At 44.5% G+C, this 17,444-nt stretch overlaps 2 protein-coding genes across 4 annotated transcripts in view; one reads left to right on the top strand and one right to left on the bottom strand.

Annotated features, from left to right (window-relative positions):
• The window catches only part of LOC105676845 (midnolin homolog), a 75,845-nt gene extending 60,960 nt beyond the window's left edge, over positions 1-14,885 (bottom strand). For all 3 annotated transcript variants that reach the window (XM_012375043.2, XM_012375044.2, XM_067347426.1), the window contains exon 1: positions 13,584-14,885. In XM_012375043.2, coding sequence (XP_012230466.1) covers positions 13,584-13,646 — 63 coding nt within the window. In that variant the 5' untranslated portion in view covers positions 13,647-14,885. The remainder of the gene's footprint in view (positions 1-13,583) is intronic.
• The window catches only part of LOC105676847 (uncharacterized), a 159,594-nt gene that overhangs the window by 64,049 nt on the left and 78,101 nt on the right, over positions 1-17,444 (top strand). The gene's annotated exons all lie outside the window — the stretch shown is intronic.

Here is a 17,444-nt window from a genome sequence, read left to right as displayed (position 1 = left end):
CGTGGAGAAGGCGGAGGCTACATCTGTGATGCGTTGTGGAGCGCATTGGCGCGCCCGCCAATTGCATTCTGGCACGAGCTCACCGTTATTCGCGTAACTAAACGACCGCACGGTTCCGCAACCGGCCGCTTCCGGCTGACGCCGCGAGGGAAGTTTGCGGGCGCGCTTCGTCGGTGTCATCACCGACAGCCACGATAATTTCCCGTATTTACGGTGACCGCATTGTTTATTAGAAGGCGGTGGCCTATGGGCGCGCTGGCATCCTGCAGTTTTATAGCGGCCGTTATTATTCTGCGCGGCGGATGTCCGAAAGTAGAAACGAAAACGGGCGACGAGGGAATCTCTTTATCTTAGAAATTAGGATCACGAAGGGCGGCGTCAGATGCGTGTTCCATTTGGAGGAATGCTTGAGATACTCGAGGGAGCCACGTTGCCCCCGTTGCCTGTTCTTTACAAGTGGAAGGAAGCTTTCTCCATCGTTGATAACGCTAACTAGGCACAAAGATATCCTGCGGCACTTTCCGGCCGCTGATCAAGTTTACGAGCGCGTTTCTGGGCTAAAAAGTGCTTTGAAAGCAGCACGGGCACGCGTTACTTTGGAGAAATACGAATATCTCGACGATTTTTCTCTGTTTTTACTTGACAGACTCATTAGTCAAGACATCTGTAGGAAATAAAATCGAATGGTGTTTAGATTATTGGTCATTAAGAATGGCCGCTGTGTATGATGAACGCTGCTTATGTTACTGCAGCTGTTTTCAATAATTTAACTTTTATCGCACATGTTTCTCGGGTGACGTGCATTCGCTAAAAAAGGATTCATGCTGATACTCACGTAAACATCGGAACGACGATGTTTATCGTGATAAAAATATGAAAGTATATATAAAGTATACTCTTTATAGCACATTTTATCGTAAATATTTTAACATTCCAAATATTTTCATATTATTTCACAAACGCCACCGTAATTTAGACCGATAAGAAGGAGGTGAATTTAATTTTTTTGATTTCATAAAATATGAGATCAATCAGATACGAGGTCTAATCAACCGAGCGATCGCGATCAGCGAGTTGCCGACCTCTAGAATAGTGCACGAGAAAATTGAATTGCTTTGCGAGCGATATTATCCACATCGTACACTGAATTGGATTGAGAATTTTTTCAATTTGTAGTATTAGGTCCTAATCGAGCTCGAAACCGGGGCCGTTATGCCAAAGAGCATCCACATTGTTGTGCGGAGAGAAAGGCGGAAATAGCGTCTTTGTAAGATTTTGATGGATGAAAATAAATACTTGCATATGGGAACGCATACAAGTAGAGAAAGTGAGACTTGCGAAAGTGTGAATCTGTCGAAAGAATCGTTGATGCTACTTCGCAGAGAGGATTCGTGAAGGATAAACAGCTCTGATATAAAAATGCGATATTCTATTGATGAGGAGAAACGCTTCTGGAATATACATAAATGTAGATATTTTTCGCGTTTGTTTACTCCGATCCTCTCCGCCGCGTCGAGTGAGCCGTTACCCCGGTTGGAACCTTAACGATGTTCGATAAATTGTAAAAAGGTCCCTCTGCACCTTTTCTGGATCAATTATCGGACCGGACGCGAGAGGCATAGTCTCCTCTTTCGAGCGAGCGAGAGAGAAAGAGGAAAAAAAAGTGTTTACTTGAGAACGCGCGGAAGAGCGAGAGAGTCGAGTCGGAGAGCTTAAATACAGGTTCGAAAAGGAGAAACGAATTACCTACGAATCGGCTCCACCTTACCCTTCCTCCCTCCCTCCTCCTGCCTATCGGTCTTCTGCGAGCGGCCCCTTTCATCCTCTTCTTCCACCTCACTTGGGAAAACGACCGCGGTCTTCTCGCCCGAAGGGACTGCCCCGTCTTCCCTCTTCCCCTTCCTCTCCCTTCTTGTGTCCTCTTTCTCCCCCCTCTGTCCACCTGTTCTCCCCGCGTCTTCTCAATCTCCTCTCCCCTCCTCTCCCCCCCCGAACGTCTCCATTAGAAGCCGTCGCGCCTTCGGGGTCCGCGCGGTCTCCTAATTTGCCTACCGATCCGCACGATTTCGCTCCGGGTATCATGGTTCCTGCCCCGAAGATCGAGCATGCGAGACACGAAGCACGAAGCAATTTATTTTGAGCCTTTGGTACTCGTGGATTGCAGGCGCTTTGTTGGCCGTCCCTCCCTCTGGTTTCGTGGTTCTCCTGATCCCTTCCTTGCTTCCTCCCCTCCCTTCCTCCCCTCACACACCTACCACCGACCGCAATCTTCTCGCCCGAGGTGAACCTGGTATTCATCGTTCTCGTTAGTCGTCGAACATCTTCATCGGGAGCCAATGGATACCGCGACGTCTTAATAACGCGCCTGCCGATCGCCGGGCTTTCCTTCCCCTTAATCATTCCGATTCTCACGACTCGCGGACCAGTATTTTGTTTTGCTTGCATCCCCCCGTAGCTCGCCCCGTAACTCTCGCTCGGTGCATGATAAGTCGTTATGAGCCTCCATCTCCGGTAAGCTAACAAATTCGACGCACCGTTATTGACGAAGTAAATTTTTCTTATTTTATATCACATTCTCCATTCTTCGCGATGAAATCCAGATCTTTCAATGCATTTGTCTAACATTTTTCTATTTGTTAAGTCGAAAGTTTTTTAATAACGAAGTTGTTCAGCATTTTTATTAATGAAACAATGAACTGTAAAGTGTTTGATACAAATTTATATCGCTTATAATATCTGCGAGCAGAATATTAACCACGCTTGATAATGCATGAAACGAAGAAAGTCCGCTGAGGTTAACAAGCGACCCGTTAATAATGTGTAGAGGTGAGATAGCGGTAATCTTTAGAAAATCCTGACGATGCCCATTGAATGTCGAACTCTGGTTTAAATCGGCTTTAGATCTTAGGCAAATTCCATGAAACGCTATTTATCTCCGTTACCGCCAATTTGCACGCTTAATATGATCTATACGATTTTCTTACGAGCTCTCCGTCATCGAGCAAATGTGAAGATGTGTATTCATCGGAGGCCACGTAGGTATCGACTTTCGCAATGTATTCGCGCGTATCTCCAGACGAGTGCGATATTTGTTTCAAGCTCCAGAGCGTATCGCCGGTCGGCGCGCACGTGATTTCACCTTTCCCCGCGGGGATATTTGCTGGTAACCGCGCATGAAAATCGGTAATCATAGCTCGCATATCGCGGCGGGCGCGGGCTAGCGCGAGATCTGGCTTTCGTCCCGTTTTGCCGTTTCTTCCGTACAATTTGATAAATATCCCGCTAATCCCGCACAGCCGGCCGGTCGGTCGTTCCCGGGAATAACGCACTCGTAATTTGCAACAAATAATGATATTAACGTCGTCCATCATCTGCGTAAGAGAATGCTTGTGCGGTTGCGCGTTACCAGGCTTAAGTTAAATTACATCTTAAGTTATCCTGCGGCGTGAAGAAAGGGAGAGAGAGTCCTCGCGGCATAAATCACACCCGGACACGAGCGTTATGTGCGCGCAATGCGCGCAATAGAGAATGGATGTAATTAGAGCGCGCGTGTCATCTACGCTAAAACGCAGTCGGTCCGAGGCTCATTACGCTTACCGAGGTGCGCGGCGAAAAAAGCCAGCCGATTATCAATCTTTGCGAGCCTCCTGCGCGAAGATAATGCCCTACTTATCAAGATGCCAGCTCGACGATAAACTCGTTCTGTTCTCGCGCGACTTACGTCGCGCCGCCGCCGAAAACTCTGTAATCATCCGTCGTAATTACTACATAATCGTTAGCGAGGGATAATACATTGCGAAAGTCGATCCATACCGCCCGCATCGCGTAAGAACAATCTCCCAATGTATAACATTCCCATCGTTTGAATTATCATTTTGATGAACGGAATTGCGATGTTAACGAATTATACTAGCAAGCTGAATAATTTTGACGATTGTATCTTTTAATTGTTTTATCGCATGGAATTGTTTTATCGCATACATATACTGCTTGAGTTCGGCATAATTTGCCGAGATATAAATTGGATTGTAATTTAACTGCAATTGAAATTGTTTCTGCAGCTCGCGAGTATCTCCTCTCTTAGTTCGAATGCATTATTATATCGCGCAACATCTCGTCCGCTGAACCCAGCTATAATTTAATGCCGTCGTAAAGTCGCGTCCGCGGCGTGGCGCGGCGCCTCGTTCCGGAGCCGATCTCCGTTTATATCCTCGATGTATATCGATCTCCGACAATAAGTCCGGCTATCCGGTCTCTCGTTTTTAAAGCCGCACTTGACACAGCCTTGACTCCGCCGGCTATTACACACGTGGGCGTCCCGCCCGGAGCGCCCGCGAGCCGCGCGATTCTCCCGGCTCGCAATTGCACTAACGAGTTTCGCAACGGCGGCGAGAGTCCGCAGAACGCATTGAACTGTAATGAGGGGAAAATTAGCGGCAGCGCCGGCACCGCCGAGGAGCGGCTCGGCGCGATGGCGGCGCGTCCGCAGTTGCACCGGCCGCTTGATTTCTTCGTGCAAAGCGATTAGTATAGCCGCGGCGCGCCGCACCGGTCGGCCAACTTCCTTATGTCAGGGGCGAGGCGTAACAACCGCACGCCTGCACTTATGCGAGCCGGCTCGTACTTAAGTCGAGTTAGGCGTTAGTTAAGCTGGGCCAAGGGCTACCTCGAGCGACGGGAGAGAAGAACGCACCGGCCGCACCGCGGCCGCGAGCCTCTTACCTTCGCGATACTGCCGTGGAATGCCGCGCCATTTTCCTCTTTCTCCCTTGATTGATGCCGCGAGCTACGTACCTCTTCCTAAGTCTACGACGTACTTACGGAGGAGGAAAGTGCGGTTTCGTTGGGAGCAGTTCCAAAGCGCTTTAAACGCACTGACCGGTCGAGATATGCCGGTACGCGATCGTAAAACGCACGAGCATGGGTGTGTCGATGATTTCGGACGAGCGGAAGACACATTTCTGCTTTATCGATGCCTTTATTCGCCTTAACGGAACGTGTTTTCTTTTTCGCGAAGCCTTTTAGCGAACAATAAATTTGCGTATAGTTTAATAATTTTTTATTATTCGTACAATCGAAGCGTTTATAATCCAAGTCATGATTTCGATGATACACGCTTAACCAAGTGAAACATTATCGTTCGTTGATGACATGATGATCGTCCCTGTTTCACGTTGTATCTCACTTGACCGCCTCGGCCAATACTCATGCCAGAGGTTAACGAAGTAAAGGGCAAGGTCTTTGTCAGAGCATTTATCGTGGTGAGGCAAGGGTTGAACAAAGTTCGCGTATCTATCGCACGAGTGTGTGTGTGTGTGTGTGTGTGTGTGTGTGTGTGTGTGTGTGTGTGTGTGTGTGTATATGTGAAAGGAAAAGGGCTGTAAGTAAATCGTGACGGAGGGGCGAAAAGGCGAAGTTACCTCTTATTTATGCCGAGTACTTACCGTGACTTCAGGCTCTGCTGACTTCGACGAGCGTATATCGATTACAGGAGAAAGAGAGAAAGAGAATTTGCACACATAACGGCCCTAATGCAGGGTTATGCGTGCATCGAGAGTTACGGCAAGAAAAGGAGGACGGAGAAAGAAAGAGAGAAATCGACTGAGGTCAGGCTACGTCTTAATTTCATACTCGATAAAGCTAATAATTCTGTTTCGATGCCGATCGCATATCGTGCTAGCAACGGTCAATTAACGTTTAACCTTGACGAGTATCGCCTTGCATATGTACTCAATCTAATGCGTGTGCGGACAGAATATATTGTAGATTTGATTGAGTGATGCGGAATTGTCGATGGAAAATTGGATACGTGATAAGCCTACAGCATCGCTCACGATAGATTGCTAATTAAACTCAACACACGATTGAAAACGATAATATTGCACTATAAAATAAAGTGGCAAAACAAAGTCTATTAATTTAGAACAATAAATCATAGATTTTTTAATCTTACAATGTAATAATATATAATTTCATAGACCGACATTAAATTTTTAAGCGCGAAATTTTTTACATAAAGAACTGGAAAATTACTTGAAATATTTTTACATAAAGAACTGGAAAATTACTTGAAATATTTTTTATAAATATATTTATGTAACGTGACGGTTTATTACAAATATGTTCCGTGAAAGCGACATTTTTATTTATCTCGCTGTGAATCATGTTACTACAAACGTTTACAATAAGAATAATTTATTTATAAACGTATAAAATACTTCAAGTGATATTTATTTCTTTTCAGTTCTTTATATTAAATAGCATGATTAGATAGGAAAACCCCTGTCTTGTTTCACCTTCGCGATTCGTGCCGCCGCACTTTCTACATATGCGATGGTAAGCGGTGCATCCGAATGACTATAAATGCGTTTCCATATGTGTACTCCTGCCAGAGGTACAATGAAACATCACTACGTGAGAAATCTTAGATGCATAGTAGATATTCACGGATGTTACTCAATGCGTGAGAAATTATGATCCGCGAACTGAATAGGTTGAAATAGGTTTTATCTGTAGGCGAACAATAACAATGGAGTCTCCTATGTCGCGATTTTTCTCAAATCTTCGTCAATTTATCGCCGTTTGTGTTCACGATAATAACTTGCGTCTGCTAAACTGTTAATTATCACAATGAGAAGTCTAAATTATTTTGTAGAATAACACTATATTGTGTGGTTTAATAAAACGTCATACGTACAGAAATTACGTATAGAAAATAACGTTATTAAAGAAGCTAAATTTGGAAAAAACACAAACAGTTAAACGGCAAGATTGCGGACCTGGCAAAATATGCCGTCCTCAAAAGTTGATTTTTATGACACGCAAGACCGTCGAATGAAAAAATTTCCGTAAGTGGTTCTTTACTCAAGACTGAAGTATAAATGACTCGTTGATTATAAGAACTTCCTGTGCAAGTACGGAATGGCTATATTTCTCTGATGAAAGAAACGAGCAACGAACGTACCTTCTTTTTTTCGGACAGGAGTAGATTGTTACGTGCTAACACGCAATTCGGGTTGCGAGATTATTCAACCTTGTTTTATTCGTCCAATTTAGAGTTCAGTTAATATCCTTTTGGCGCCATGGTATATTATTAATTTATTTTGCGTGACGCTATGTACGAATTAATGTAAACATTAGTAAAAAAAAACATACGTGATAGATGACGCATGTATCTGTCATATCAATATACTCTGTGGTTAGTTTATCGGCATCTGCTGATTTAAGCACAAAGAACAATCTTACAATTAGTTAATTACTTGTTACTTAAGAAATATTTGACCCTTATCGCGTCCGATGATTCAACATTTCGTTTAAAATGTCATTAAATCGATTCTTATCGATTCTTATTTATGACTGACTTTTACTAGAAATCATAAAATATAAGTAAAGCTTTCAAATGTTTAGATTGAAAACAAGCAACAAAATTATTTATTTTAAAAAATTTATATTTTTTTATTCTTTCTCTAATTAAAAATCTCGCAAATGTGCTACAACCGTGTAATGGTTAATAATTATTGTATGATATCGCGACGAAACTCGTGATACGTAATGTTAAGCTTCGTGCTTTTACAATTCTCTTGTTCGCACGCGACAATCGACGGTTAACAATTATAATTATTCGACCGGAACATGCGGCGAGCGCAACAAGAGCCGACCGACGGTTTCACGACGACAACTTGCATATTCCGCGCCAACGAAGCACTCACGCTGCTGTACCGGCACGGTGGTTGCAGCCAATTTGCGTACCTCTATAAATACAGGTACTGGTGCTGTGCGGCGTGTTGCTCGCATCGGAGAAATGTTCCTAAGCATTCGGTGCCCGGGTGTATGTCCGTACTATACATAATGCATGAGTCGGTGCGCATCTTGCCTCCTGCTAGGAGAGAGTCCTACTGGACTATACTTCCGTTGACTCCTTCTTTCCTTCCGTCTCTCGAGTCGCGACGGATCCCGCTAATTAAGGAACGAAAGATGTTTGACGTCGAATTTCCAAGCAGGCTGCGATAAACGACGCGTCTACCAGTCGATGAAATACGGTAAAGTTCCGCGATTGCCGTCACCGAGGTGGCCAAAAGACGTGATGCAACCGGCTGTTTTTCGTCGATGATTAAGTACCGATAATGACGCGAATAAGTATTTGCGTAATATGGCGAGCAACGATTCAGCCGCGTCGACCGCGCTGTCTCGTACGAGGAAGATAAATTTTGAGGAGAAGGTAATGAGACTTCTTGCCTCCAGATTCGTTTTATAGGGATATTCTTCTTGCGCGATGATCAGCAGTCGTGTAGCCATCAAGCGCGCGGAAAGAATTTCGAACGGTACTGCGTGATGGATATGAATATGCAGCGCGCTTGTAAAATTTATTGCACGCGCTTCGCTAATGTTTACGATTCCGTCAGTTTTACGAGTTCCAACGATCGATTATTTACGATTTGATTAACAATATTGACAGCAATAAAACAGTGAGCGTTGAAATAATAATTTTAATAGTATACGTATATTTTTTTCCAATCTTTAAAGTGCAATTAAATTTAATTTTACTCCTATTTTATTTTAAGACCGAATATAATTGTGTTACGTATTTCAGTTACTGTTATACTGACCGTTGGATATAATTTCGGGAGCGGCATGCCTTCGTTGAATCTCTTACGTGTGTTCCGCGCAGTGCGTTTTTACTGCCTTAAACGCGGCATAATTTTCATCCTCCCGGGTAGACCTGAACGCGTGCGATCATTTACGCAACGAATGGGGTGTAAACTGTAAATACTTGGCTGCTTTTGCTCCCTGTCGAGCAGACTCCCGTCGTTAAGAGCGCGGAACAAGGTCTCTCGCGCCGGACTTCGCCTTTCTCGTCGCTGCTACCCTAGGGTCGCGGGGGCATCCTATCGCGTAAATCCGCGCAGCTAAGAATTTCCAGGGAAGCTACGTCGCGATGCATGCATATGCATGCAGCGCGCCTACTGCGTATACGCCAACGCCAGTAGACATCGGATGGAAAGTAACTGCCAATTAGCGGGGTGCCCGAAGGAGGAAACCTGAGTACTCATCGGTCGAGTCGCATATTTTACTGATGACTCACTTTACATTGTCCCTGTTCTTCCCGCAGTCAATAATTTTCGAAACTAGACTCGCCTACTAACAGGGAAACGCAACGGCTGACAATGTGAAAACGTTTTGTAAGCACATGGCGCAGGCCATGATATATGACTGCGGTCACGAGACTCCTCGGGAGCACACGCTGTTCAGTTCGCAAGAAAAAGACAGATGCGTGAAAAATCTCGAATTCGGGACAGTTTTATGACCTGAAAAAATAAATGGCAAGAAACAACGGTTCCGCAATTTTAAGATAATAACTCACGGAGAAATCAGCTCTCACTTTTTTAGTTTTGTGTGAAACTTGAGCGAAAAGGAAGTCTTTGGAAAAAGACTATTTTGATCCAACACGAGAAGCGAGTCTGCAGTGTACGTGGATTAAGGTCACGAGGACTTCAATGAGATGCAACGTGCGTGGTCGAGAATGAATACATACTTGCGTAGCCTTGACTACAATTAGATAAGCAGGCGATTCGCGTACTCGCTCTTTTGATCGGCTGTGAGAAGCGGCGGATACGCACTCCGACTCGTTGATTCTTGTGTCAATTCGATTCAAAAGTCACCCTGTCGGCATACATACATATTTCCTGACAATCATGCAGAGAAATCCGGTTCTTACGGTAATCGAATCGGATGACGGGAGTAGGTAAACCGCGCAACGAGTTTTGCGCGCGCACAGGTGCATCGATTACGTTGTATGCCTGGAGATAAATAATTTATGAAAGTTACTCCCGATGAAAGCGAGTCATATATACTTCTACATCATTCGTATTTCTACTTTCACTGTTGTAACCCATATAATTCAAGTTGATTTATTAATTATTTTTTCCTACATGCTTTCACAATTTCTGACAGTTCATAATTAGTTAATTATAATGTTACGTGTTTGTGTACGTTTTGCAAAAAGGTCTTTTTTTAATTTATTATACAATTAATAATTTTTCAAAATATATAAAGCAGTATAATTAAAACATATAATAGTAAATATTTCTTAGAAAAAAAAAAGAAAGACACGTCAGATCAGTTATAAAATCCATAAATAAAAATTGTTAGAATTTTTCAACTTATTCCGGACATCATATCTTCATTGTAACGCATAATTATGACACTCAGACGCCTGCTAGTTAATATCAGCCGCTAAACTCGTGATTATCTGCGCAAAATACCACCTTTCCCTCGCTGCGTTAACGACCAACGAAATCGAGCCAAATTATAAACGTCGCCGTAATTTATCATTTCGACGTTAAAAACAAAGTTCGAGTTAGAGTAATATCAGTAACAGCTGGTCCATACGCCTCTTCTCATCGTTAAACCCGACGCACCCTCGGAAACGGCCGCGATGGACGATAGCCCCGCTCCTGTACGGTCAAGAACGCACACGCGAGGCCCGCAGGTGCGCGCGCGTACATATACGCAGATAACGACGTCCTCGGACGCAGATCGCGACGTAGATTTATCTGGCGCGAAGACCGCTGACGCTGTTCCCTCGCGCGCCACCAACTCCTCCCCTTTGATAATCGTGAGGGGGGCCTTTTTCTCTCTCCCCGTCTGAATTCCGAATGTGGCGAGATGCGGAGATGAGAAGGAGAGAGAAAGAGAGAGAGACGAAGCTAAAATATGGAAGAAGGAGCATGGAACGGACTCGCGTGAAAAAAGCGGGATTTATTAATGCAAAGTCAGAATTTATTAAAGCAGGATTATTCATTAACCCAGAAAAAGGTTAAAGAATTAATGAGCTTAATATTTATATAGCAGCTCTAGAAATTTACGCACTCGCGTCAGAATTTTCGCAGGCTGTTTATCTTCGGACACCGCGCTAGAGATTCATGTATGTGCACTCCAGGTGTTTGTACAGGCTGCAGATAATCGAAGCCATCCGATACACCACAATTTTCTTCAGGAAGGGCGAGTAGATTACGTGACGTGTACGAGTCGAATAACCGGTCGAAGCAAAATTGTCTAACTGTTTAAGACACAACGTTGATAGATCTGGTCAAATGTGCCTGGCCTCTGGCAACGCATCTGTCATTTAGCGATGCATTGACCATATGCTCTTACTTCGAATTTAATATCATTAGTGAAATCCATTAATGTGCATTATAAATAATGCTATTTTCAAGAAAAAGATTGCACCGTGGAATTTTCATGTCGCTGGTACTTTATTACAAAACTTGATTATGCTGGCGCGCCAAGAGAATATTGGCACTACAATGATTTAAAATCCGCGCATATCCTTTAGGTATGTCACATTCTTGGCTCGACGTGCTATAAATACGCAATAGTAAACTTTTAACGAGGCGATTATGGCCGCGTCTGTCTGCGAGATTAACGCGTATCTTCTAATTGGCAATAGTAATTATGGTGGAATCGAGGCGATCTAATGGCGCAAATTAAACGTAGCTGTCAACCGCAATGATAGATGTCAATCCGCACGTACGCTCGCTGATGTTATGGCGTGATTTCGATTCGCAATCGAGTCGCAGAGGCCGTATGGACGCTTTGTCGTACCATTACTAGCGCGGAGAATTAATGTTCGCACGGGAAATAAATTCCCCTTTACATGGTAAAATAATTCTCGTAAAACGCGCTCGCCGCTATATTCATAATTTAATGGCCATAATTTACCGATAGTTGTATACTCCGCGAGCGATGCTCGTGCCTAGGCAAAATATTACATACGCCCGTACTTCTTAGTATCGCTACAGCGATATAAATGCTCATGGATGGGCGGTCTTGATCGCGGCACGTATAAGCAGGTAGGTCAGTTAACCGGTGAAAATTGCTTCGGCGCGATCTAAAGGTAGTCATCACGGGCTGTCTCGCTTTCGCGCACGCATAGACAACTCCGAAAGCAGTACGTCGCATTACCATACACGGAATGCTCTCGATGTAAGTATATCTTACGAGTAATGTCTTAATCTTGCGAGCATTGTTCGCTGCGCGGAGATAAGAAGAGTGATTGTTTCGGTCGGAAGTGCGGCTGTCTCTCATACGTTGAATACCAATGCCGCGTATAATATAACACGCTATATTATAATGTAGCTCCATAGCAGAGCGGACATGAAGGTTTATTAATGCCAAAGTTTTCATAAAATCAGTTATTTTGCACACGTGTGCGCGGAAAATAAGTCGCAAAAAAATCAGCGACAAAAATAAATGTGTTATCTACGTTCTCATTCGTTAGGCAAAAGCGATAATCATGTAGCACCGCGTCCCGACCGTTAGAATGACGTTGTTTTACGCGGGTAACGATCCTCGAGATCTCATTTACAGTACAAATTAGTCGTAGGCCGGTCCTCCGTCTTTAATGGCCGGTCGGCACGCAAAGAAGTTAGGTTTAATGAAGACCGCGCGTTATCCGTGACGAACCATGCGCCCGCTCCGTTCGCAAGCGCGCGCGCGCGCGCGCGTTCGCTCGCTCGCTCGCTCGCAGTCGGCTGTGCGAATATGCGTGCGCCCGTACTCTCAGCGTATACCGGCTGAATGCAATTTAAACGAAGATTTATGCGACGACGCGTAAATATAAACAACAATGTGCAATCTCCGACGCATTGTCCCGCGTGGTAGACGTGCGAGAGTCGACCAATGCAAACTAATAAGCTCGTCGGTCGCGAAATCGCGCGCACGCTTCTCGTCTTTCCTCTCGGCGACGCGACCCCGGCTTCGGCTACTGCATCTTCCGAGACTAATCGGCCGGGGTGTAACGAGCCGGCCGAATCCATCTTCGACCTCTCATCTCCGCGAGAAGACCGTTTTTTTGCGCCTCGCCAACGGAAATTTGTCTGTCGCTGCCTTAATACACCGGTTGTCACGCGCGTCGACGGTGATTCATCCCGGGATACTTCTGACGGACGAAGTAGACGGACTCATTTCTTGGACTTTAATTCGCCGTTTCTCCCGCGCAATTTTAGAACGACGTCTTTGGCGCGCAGGTAGAAAGAGATAAACGTGGATAAAAATAGGTTGGAATATGTAGAACAAATGTCGCTCATTACTCTATCTTAGTTTTTGTACACAAATTAGTTAAAATTAAGTGAGATTTAACGAACTTTTGTGAAAACCATTTTGTGAACATACATAATTAAGAAAAAAAAAACAAACGTGAAAACGCCTTGAATAACTCTCCGAAGATCACGCTGCGAAATAATGTTCCAAAAATAACACGATCGTAAAAAATGAGAAATGTATCATTCGCATTATCTACAGTGAAAATATAAATATATTTATATTTAAATTTGAAGACAAAGAAAAAAGAGCATGATACGCGCGATTCATGCTATTTTTTACTCCTTTTCGCAGTAAATCGCAAAATTTAATAGAATTCCGCGTAAAGATATTATATTCGCTCGCCATGTAGTTGTAAAATGTCGTCGTGAATCATATCCGACGGAATTATGCAATTAATTTTCATAGTAAATGGCATTAGCGGGACACGGAAACTCCGTTTCCGCCTTTACAAGTGTAAAGAGGCAACATGCGATACTCACGCTTATGTCCTCCATGCTGCAATTTCCGGCATGCATTAATCCGTGATTGGTATAACTTTCCATAGACGTCGTGCGAAAACGTAGACAAAGACGAAACGCGCACACTAAACGCGTACTGTCATTCGTAGGACGCGCTCCGTGTTTGCCCTTCGCGCAATATTCTCCCTCGGGCAAAGCGCACGTACGCCGATCGGTTCAACAAAAACACCGCCGACTTCTCTCTTCCGCGATCATCATTCGTAGAAACCGGTCGATCTCATCAAAGGCCGGAGTTGCGACCCGTCCACGTTGGCTCGCGTCTCTGCAGCCTCATTGACTCGCCAATGACACTTGCCGAGAGTCACAACACGTCGTTCACTACGCTACTACGATCAGGTATATAGCACAGGGCGAGAACATGCACACGCGACGCTCACCGCAAGATCGCCGGCAGGGTCGACGCCACCGCGACGCGGCGACGATCGCGGCAGCCACCAGGGTGGTCCACGGAGCGTGACATCCTCCGTATCGGTCGTCGAAGTCTCCAACGCGCAACTTGGGAGCAACGTAAAGCGGATGACAGTCCGACCGGCCGGAATCACGAAGCGCACTCGTTCGCGACTCGCGGGTCGCGCTCTAGAGATCCACCGTCGACCTCAACCACCCACAGTCACCGACTACGAGATTCTCCGACTGTGAGACGCCCGACCGAATGGACTTTCGGTCGGAAAAATTGTTCGGAAAATCGTCTCCCGAGCGATAGTCGTAGACGACTCGCATTGGTTTCTCTTATCGGACCGCACGAAACCCACCGGTTGAGAAAAAAGGTAGGGACCACACACAGCCGCCAAGAGGTGTTCGAGGATCGTCACGGACGTTCTCGGGGGAACCGACGATACGGGCGACCGCGCCGAGAAAGAGAGAGCCAAGCGCTCGCCGGCTCGGGCTGAAACTCACTGAGTCGGCTTCTCTGGTGCCCGGCAGGTCTGCCCGCGCCGCGACGTGGTGAGGGATCGTGGGGCAGACGGAGAGGCAGGCAAACGGGAAGAGAGAAAGAGAACGAGAACGATGTGGTAGAGCGAGACGAGGACGAAGGGGCCCTACCATCGTGCCCCCTCCAACCGGATCGCCGGGTGCCCAGGGCTCCGACCATTATCTCTCTCGGCCAGTTTTGCCCTGCACGAGGGGCTACACGGGGCAAGGGCACGGGGAGGGGTTGGAAGGCTTTATTATATTTACGAGGCGTTATCGAAGCAATCCAACAATATTGATTCCGCGCCGCGGAGCGATCGCCCATCTCAAAGAACGCCCAGCCACGGACCCCCGTTCGCTACGTTTATACGCTACCGGAGGGCTCACGGCGCCCTTATTTCTTTCCACTCGTGCGCTCTCGACTCCGAGACTTTTTATTTAGCCTCTCGCTTTAATGCCCACCGAATGCGATCGAATCGCCGCACGTTTTCCCCCGCGTGAATTACGCGGCGTTCGTGGGCCCGCCGTTGCTGCCGTTGCTTCTGTTCCGCTGGAATACCTATTAAGATGGGTGGGGTGACTTCATAAATTCGACTAGTGATCTCGATCGGGATACGGCCGGCTTAGGGTCGGCCGAGGATAATACATTAATTTCATTATGATTCTCACTTGTAGTTACCTCGCGTGCAAAGTCGTGGAACAGGAATCCCGTTTATTATTTTTTCAAGATTTATGCGCGGGATATCTCGTTTCGAAAGCAATAATTTTAGTAATCTGAATATAAAATTGATTTTTTCATTGGCAAAAATGTGCGAAAAACCTTTTGACTTTTATTGCTAATGCAAAGTTTTTTATTGATGTTCTCTCGATGTATTTATTGATAAAAAATAATTTTCAAATTAATCAAAGATTTAATACATTCCAAGATCTTTAGATTTTTTTTATGTAACCTTGTTACTAAGCTTCTGTTAGAACTATACTTTAATGACTGAGGAATTGGATAAACATAGGTGTTATTTTACGAGTAGGCTATGCGAAAAGTAGGCCATATCTTTCGCTCTATAATTTTATTTCTGCCGCTGCGCCAACACTTGATATTTTTATAGCAATGCTCAAGTTCCAAATTCTAATCTGACTATGTAGCTGTGCATATATATTATCCCATTAAAAAAAGGAAAAAGGGGCCCCACATTTATTCGATTCGCACGAACCGTTTCGCGTCATCGTAAACATTACGAAACAGTTTTCGTCCATGTTTTCGCACGGTTACAACCGAGAGATGTTACAACTTATTTTTACGATAACCATAAAAGAATACCGTAGATATTTATCATGTACATTACATATCTGATGTTTATGCAATTGATGTGATATTTTATCACGTGCAATTTGCATAATTGTTAAACTTTGAAAATATTGCCTAGTATAAAATTGTCATCATTAATGTCGTTAATCATTATTGTATTGCTTAGCACAGTAATTATTCGATGAATTACTTTTATCAGCACCTTAATCAATCCTTTTAAGTATTTGTAAGAAAATTATTTTTGAAAAAAAGTTATTTTTGGGAAAATTTTAAATTCTTGAAAAAGGAGTTGAGTTATAAAAATATTTGCATTACTATAACGTGTTATATAGAAATTTAATTTAATATATTCTTTGATAAAAAAAAAGTAGAAATTAGAATTAAAATTATGAATGATAGAATTGTGTAATTAATTTCTGTCATTCCCCACGTGGCCATTTTTGCCTTAACTCATCAATTTATATTCTTTGCGTAATGTTCGCACATTAGTCTTCCCCCACGCTGCTTGTAAAATTACATTTTGTGCTCCGACGACAACAAGGACAAATGATATCATCAGTATTACCGGTGCAGCTGGAATAGCGTATCACGATCACAAGAAGCATAACGCTCTCGCCGACACTAACCTTCCAAAGAAGAGAACTGTCCTGATTACCTCTTACACGCCCATTTGCGTGGTTGCGCTCGGGTCATGTTAGAGACAGAATCTCGCCGCGTATGTATTGCCGCGTGCACGGATGTGTGGGTGGGTCGCATAACAGCTGATCGTCCCCGCTGATCGAAACGCCAGCAACAACGGTGCAGGAAGTTGCGGACATCCCTGCGGTGTCGTCCATTTGTATGAGTCTCGGAATTTCATCCGTATTCGATTTAAGCGCAAAGATAACGACGCAGCATCTCTCTCTCTCTCCTTTCTCTCACCCTTTTTGCTCCGCCGTGCGTTCGCACTGCAAAGTGTTCAAATCACGAACATGTACATGCGCTTACGGGGAAACTGATAGAGAACTAAACACAAGGATGTACGTTAGGCAACAGGCGTGATCACAAAACAGGCTCGATTGCGGAGATTATAAAACGTTTGAGATTATAAGACGCGACGATGAATTTGATTTTGCTGCGTGAGAGCGAAAGTTGTGATCGCTTATCGCGCTATTTGCTTACATTTTATCAATATTTTTCCTTTCGCTTTATAATATTGTATTTTGACAATTTCAAAACAACAAGTCAAGTTTTTGTATTTGCCTGCATTTAAGAATAATTTAATAATAACGATATCAAGATTCAACCGTAGATCAAATCTGTCCTGTATTCCCGTCCGTTTAATCTTCTATATATCATACTTAAAGGACTGTCGGTCCATCTCTTTCTCTATCGCGGAACAAAATGCAAGAGTACCAGAGTAACGCAAAGCCGTTGGATCCCTCAAGTTGAACTCAAACATACAGTTATAACGCTCTGTGCGCGCATGAATGGAGTGTAATGCACTTAAAGTATGTCCTCCTCGAAGTGGAGCCGAAGCATCTCTCCCGTTTCGTTCCGCGAGACGCAATTTATGCTCGGCGCCGTGAAGAGAAACTCGAAATCGCACGAGCGTCCTCCGCTTA

This window comes from Linepithema humile, chromosome 1 (genome assembly GCF_040581485.1).
Source record: "Linepithema humile isolate Giens D197 chromosome 1, Lhum_UNIL_v1.0, whole genome shotgun sequence".
NCBI classification, from domain to species: domain Eukaryota; kingdom Metazoa; phylum Arthropoda; class Insecta; order Hymenoptera; family Formicidae; genus Linepithema; species Linepithema humile.
The sequence above is the reverse complement of the archived record's forward strand: the minus strand, read 5'-3'. Positions and strand labels throughout refer to the sequence as shown.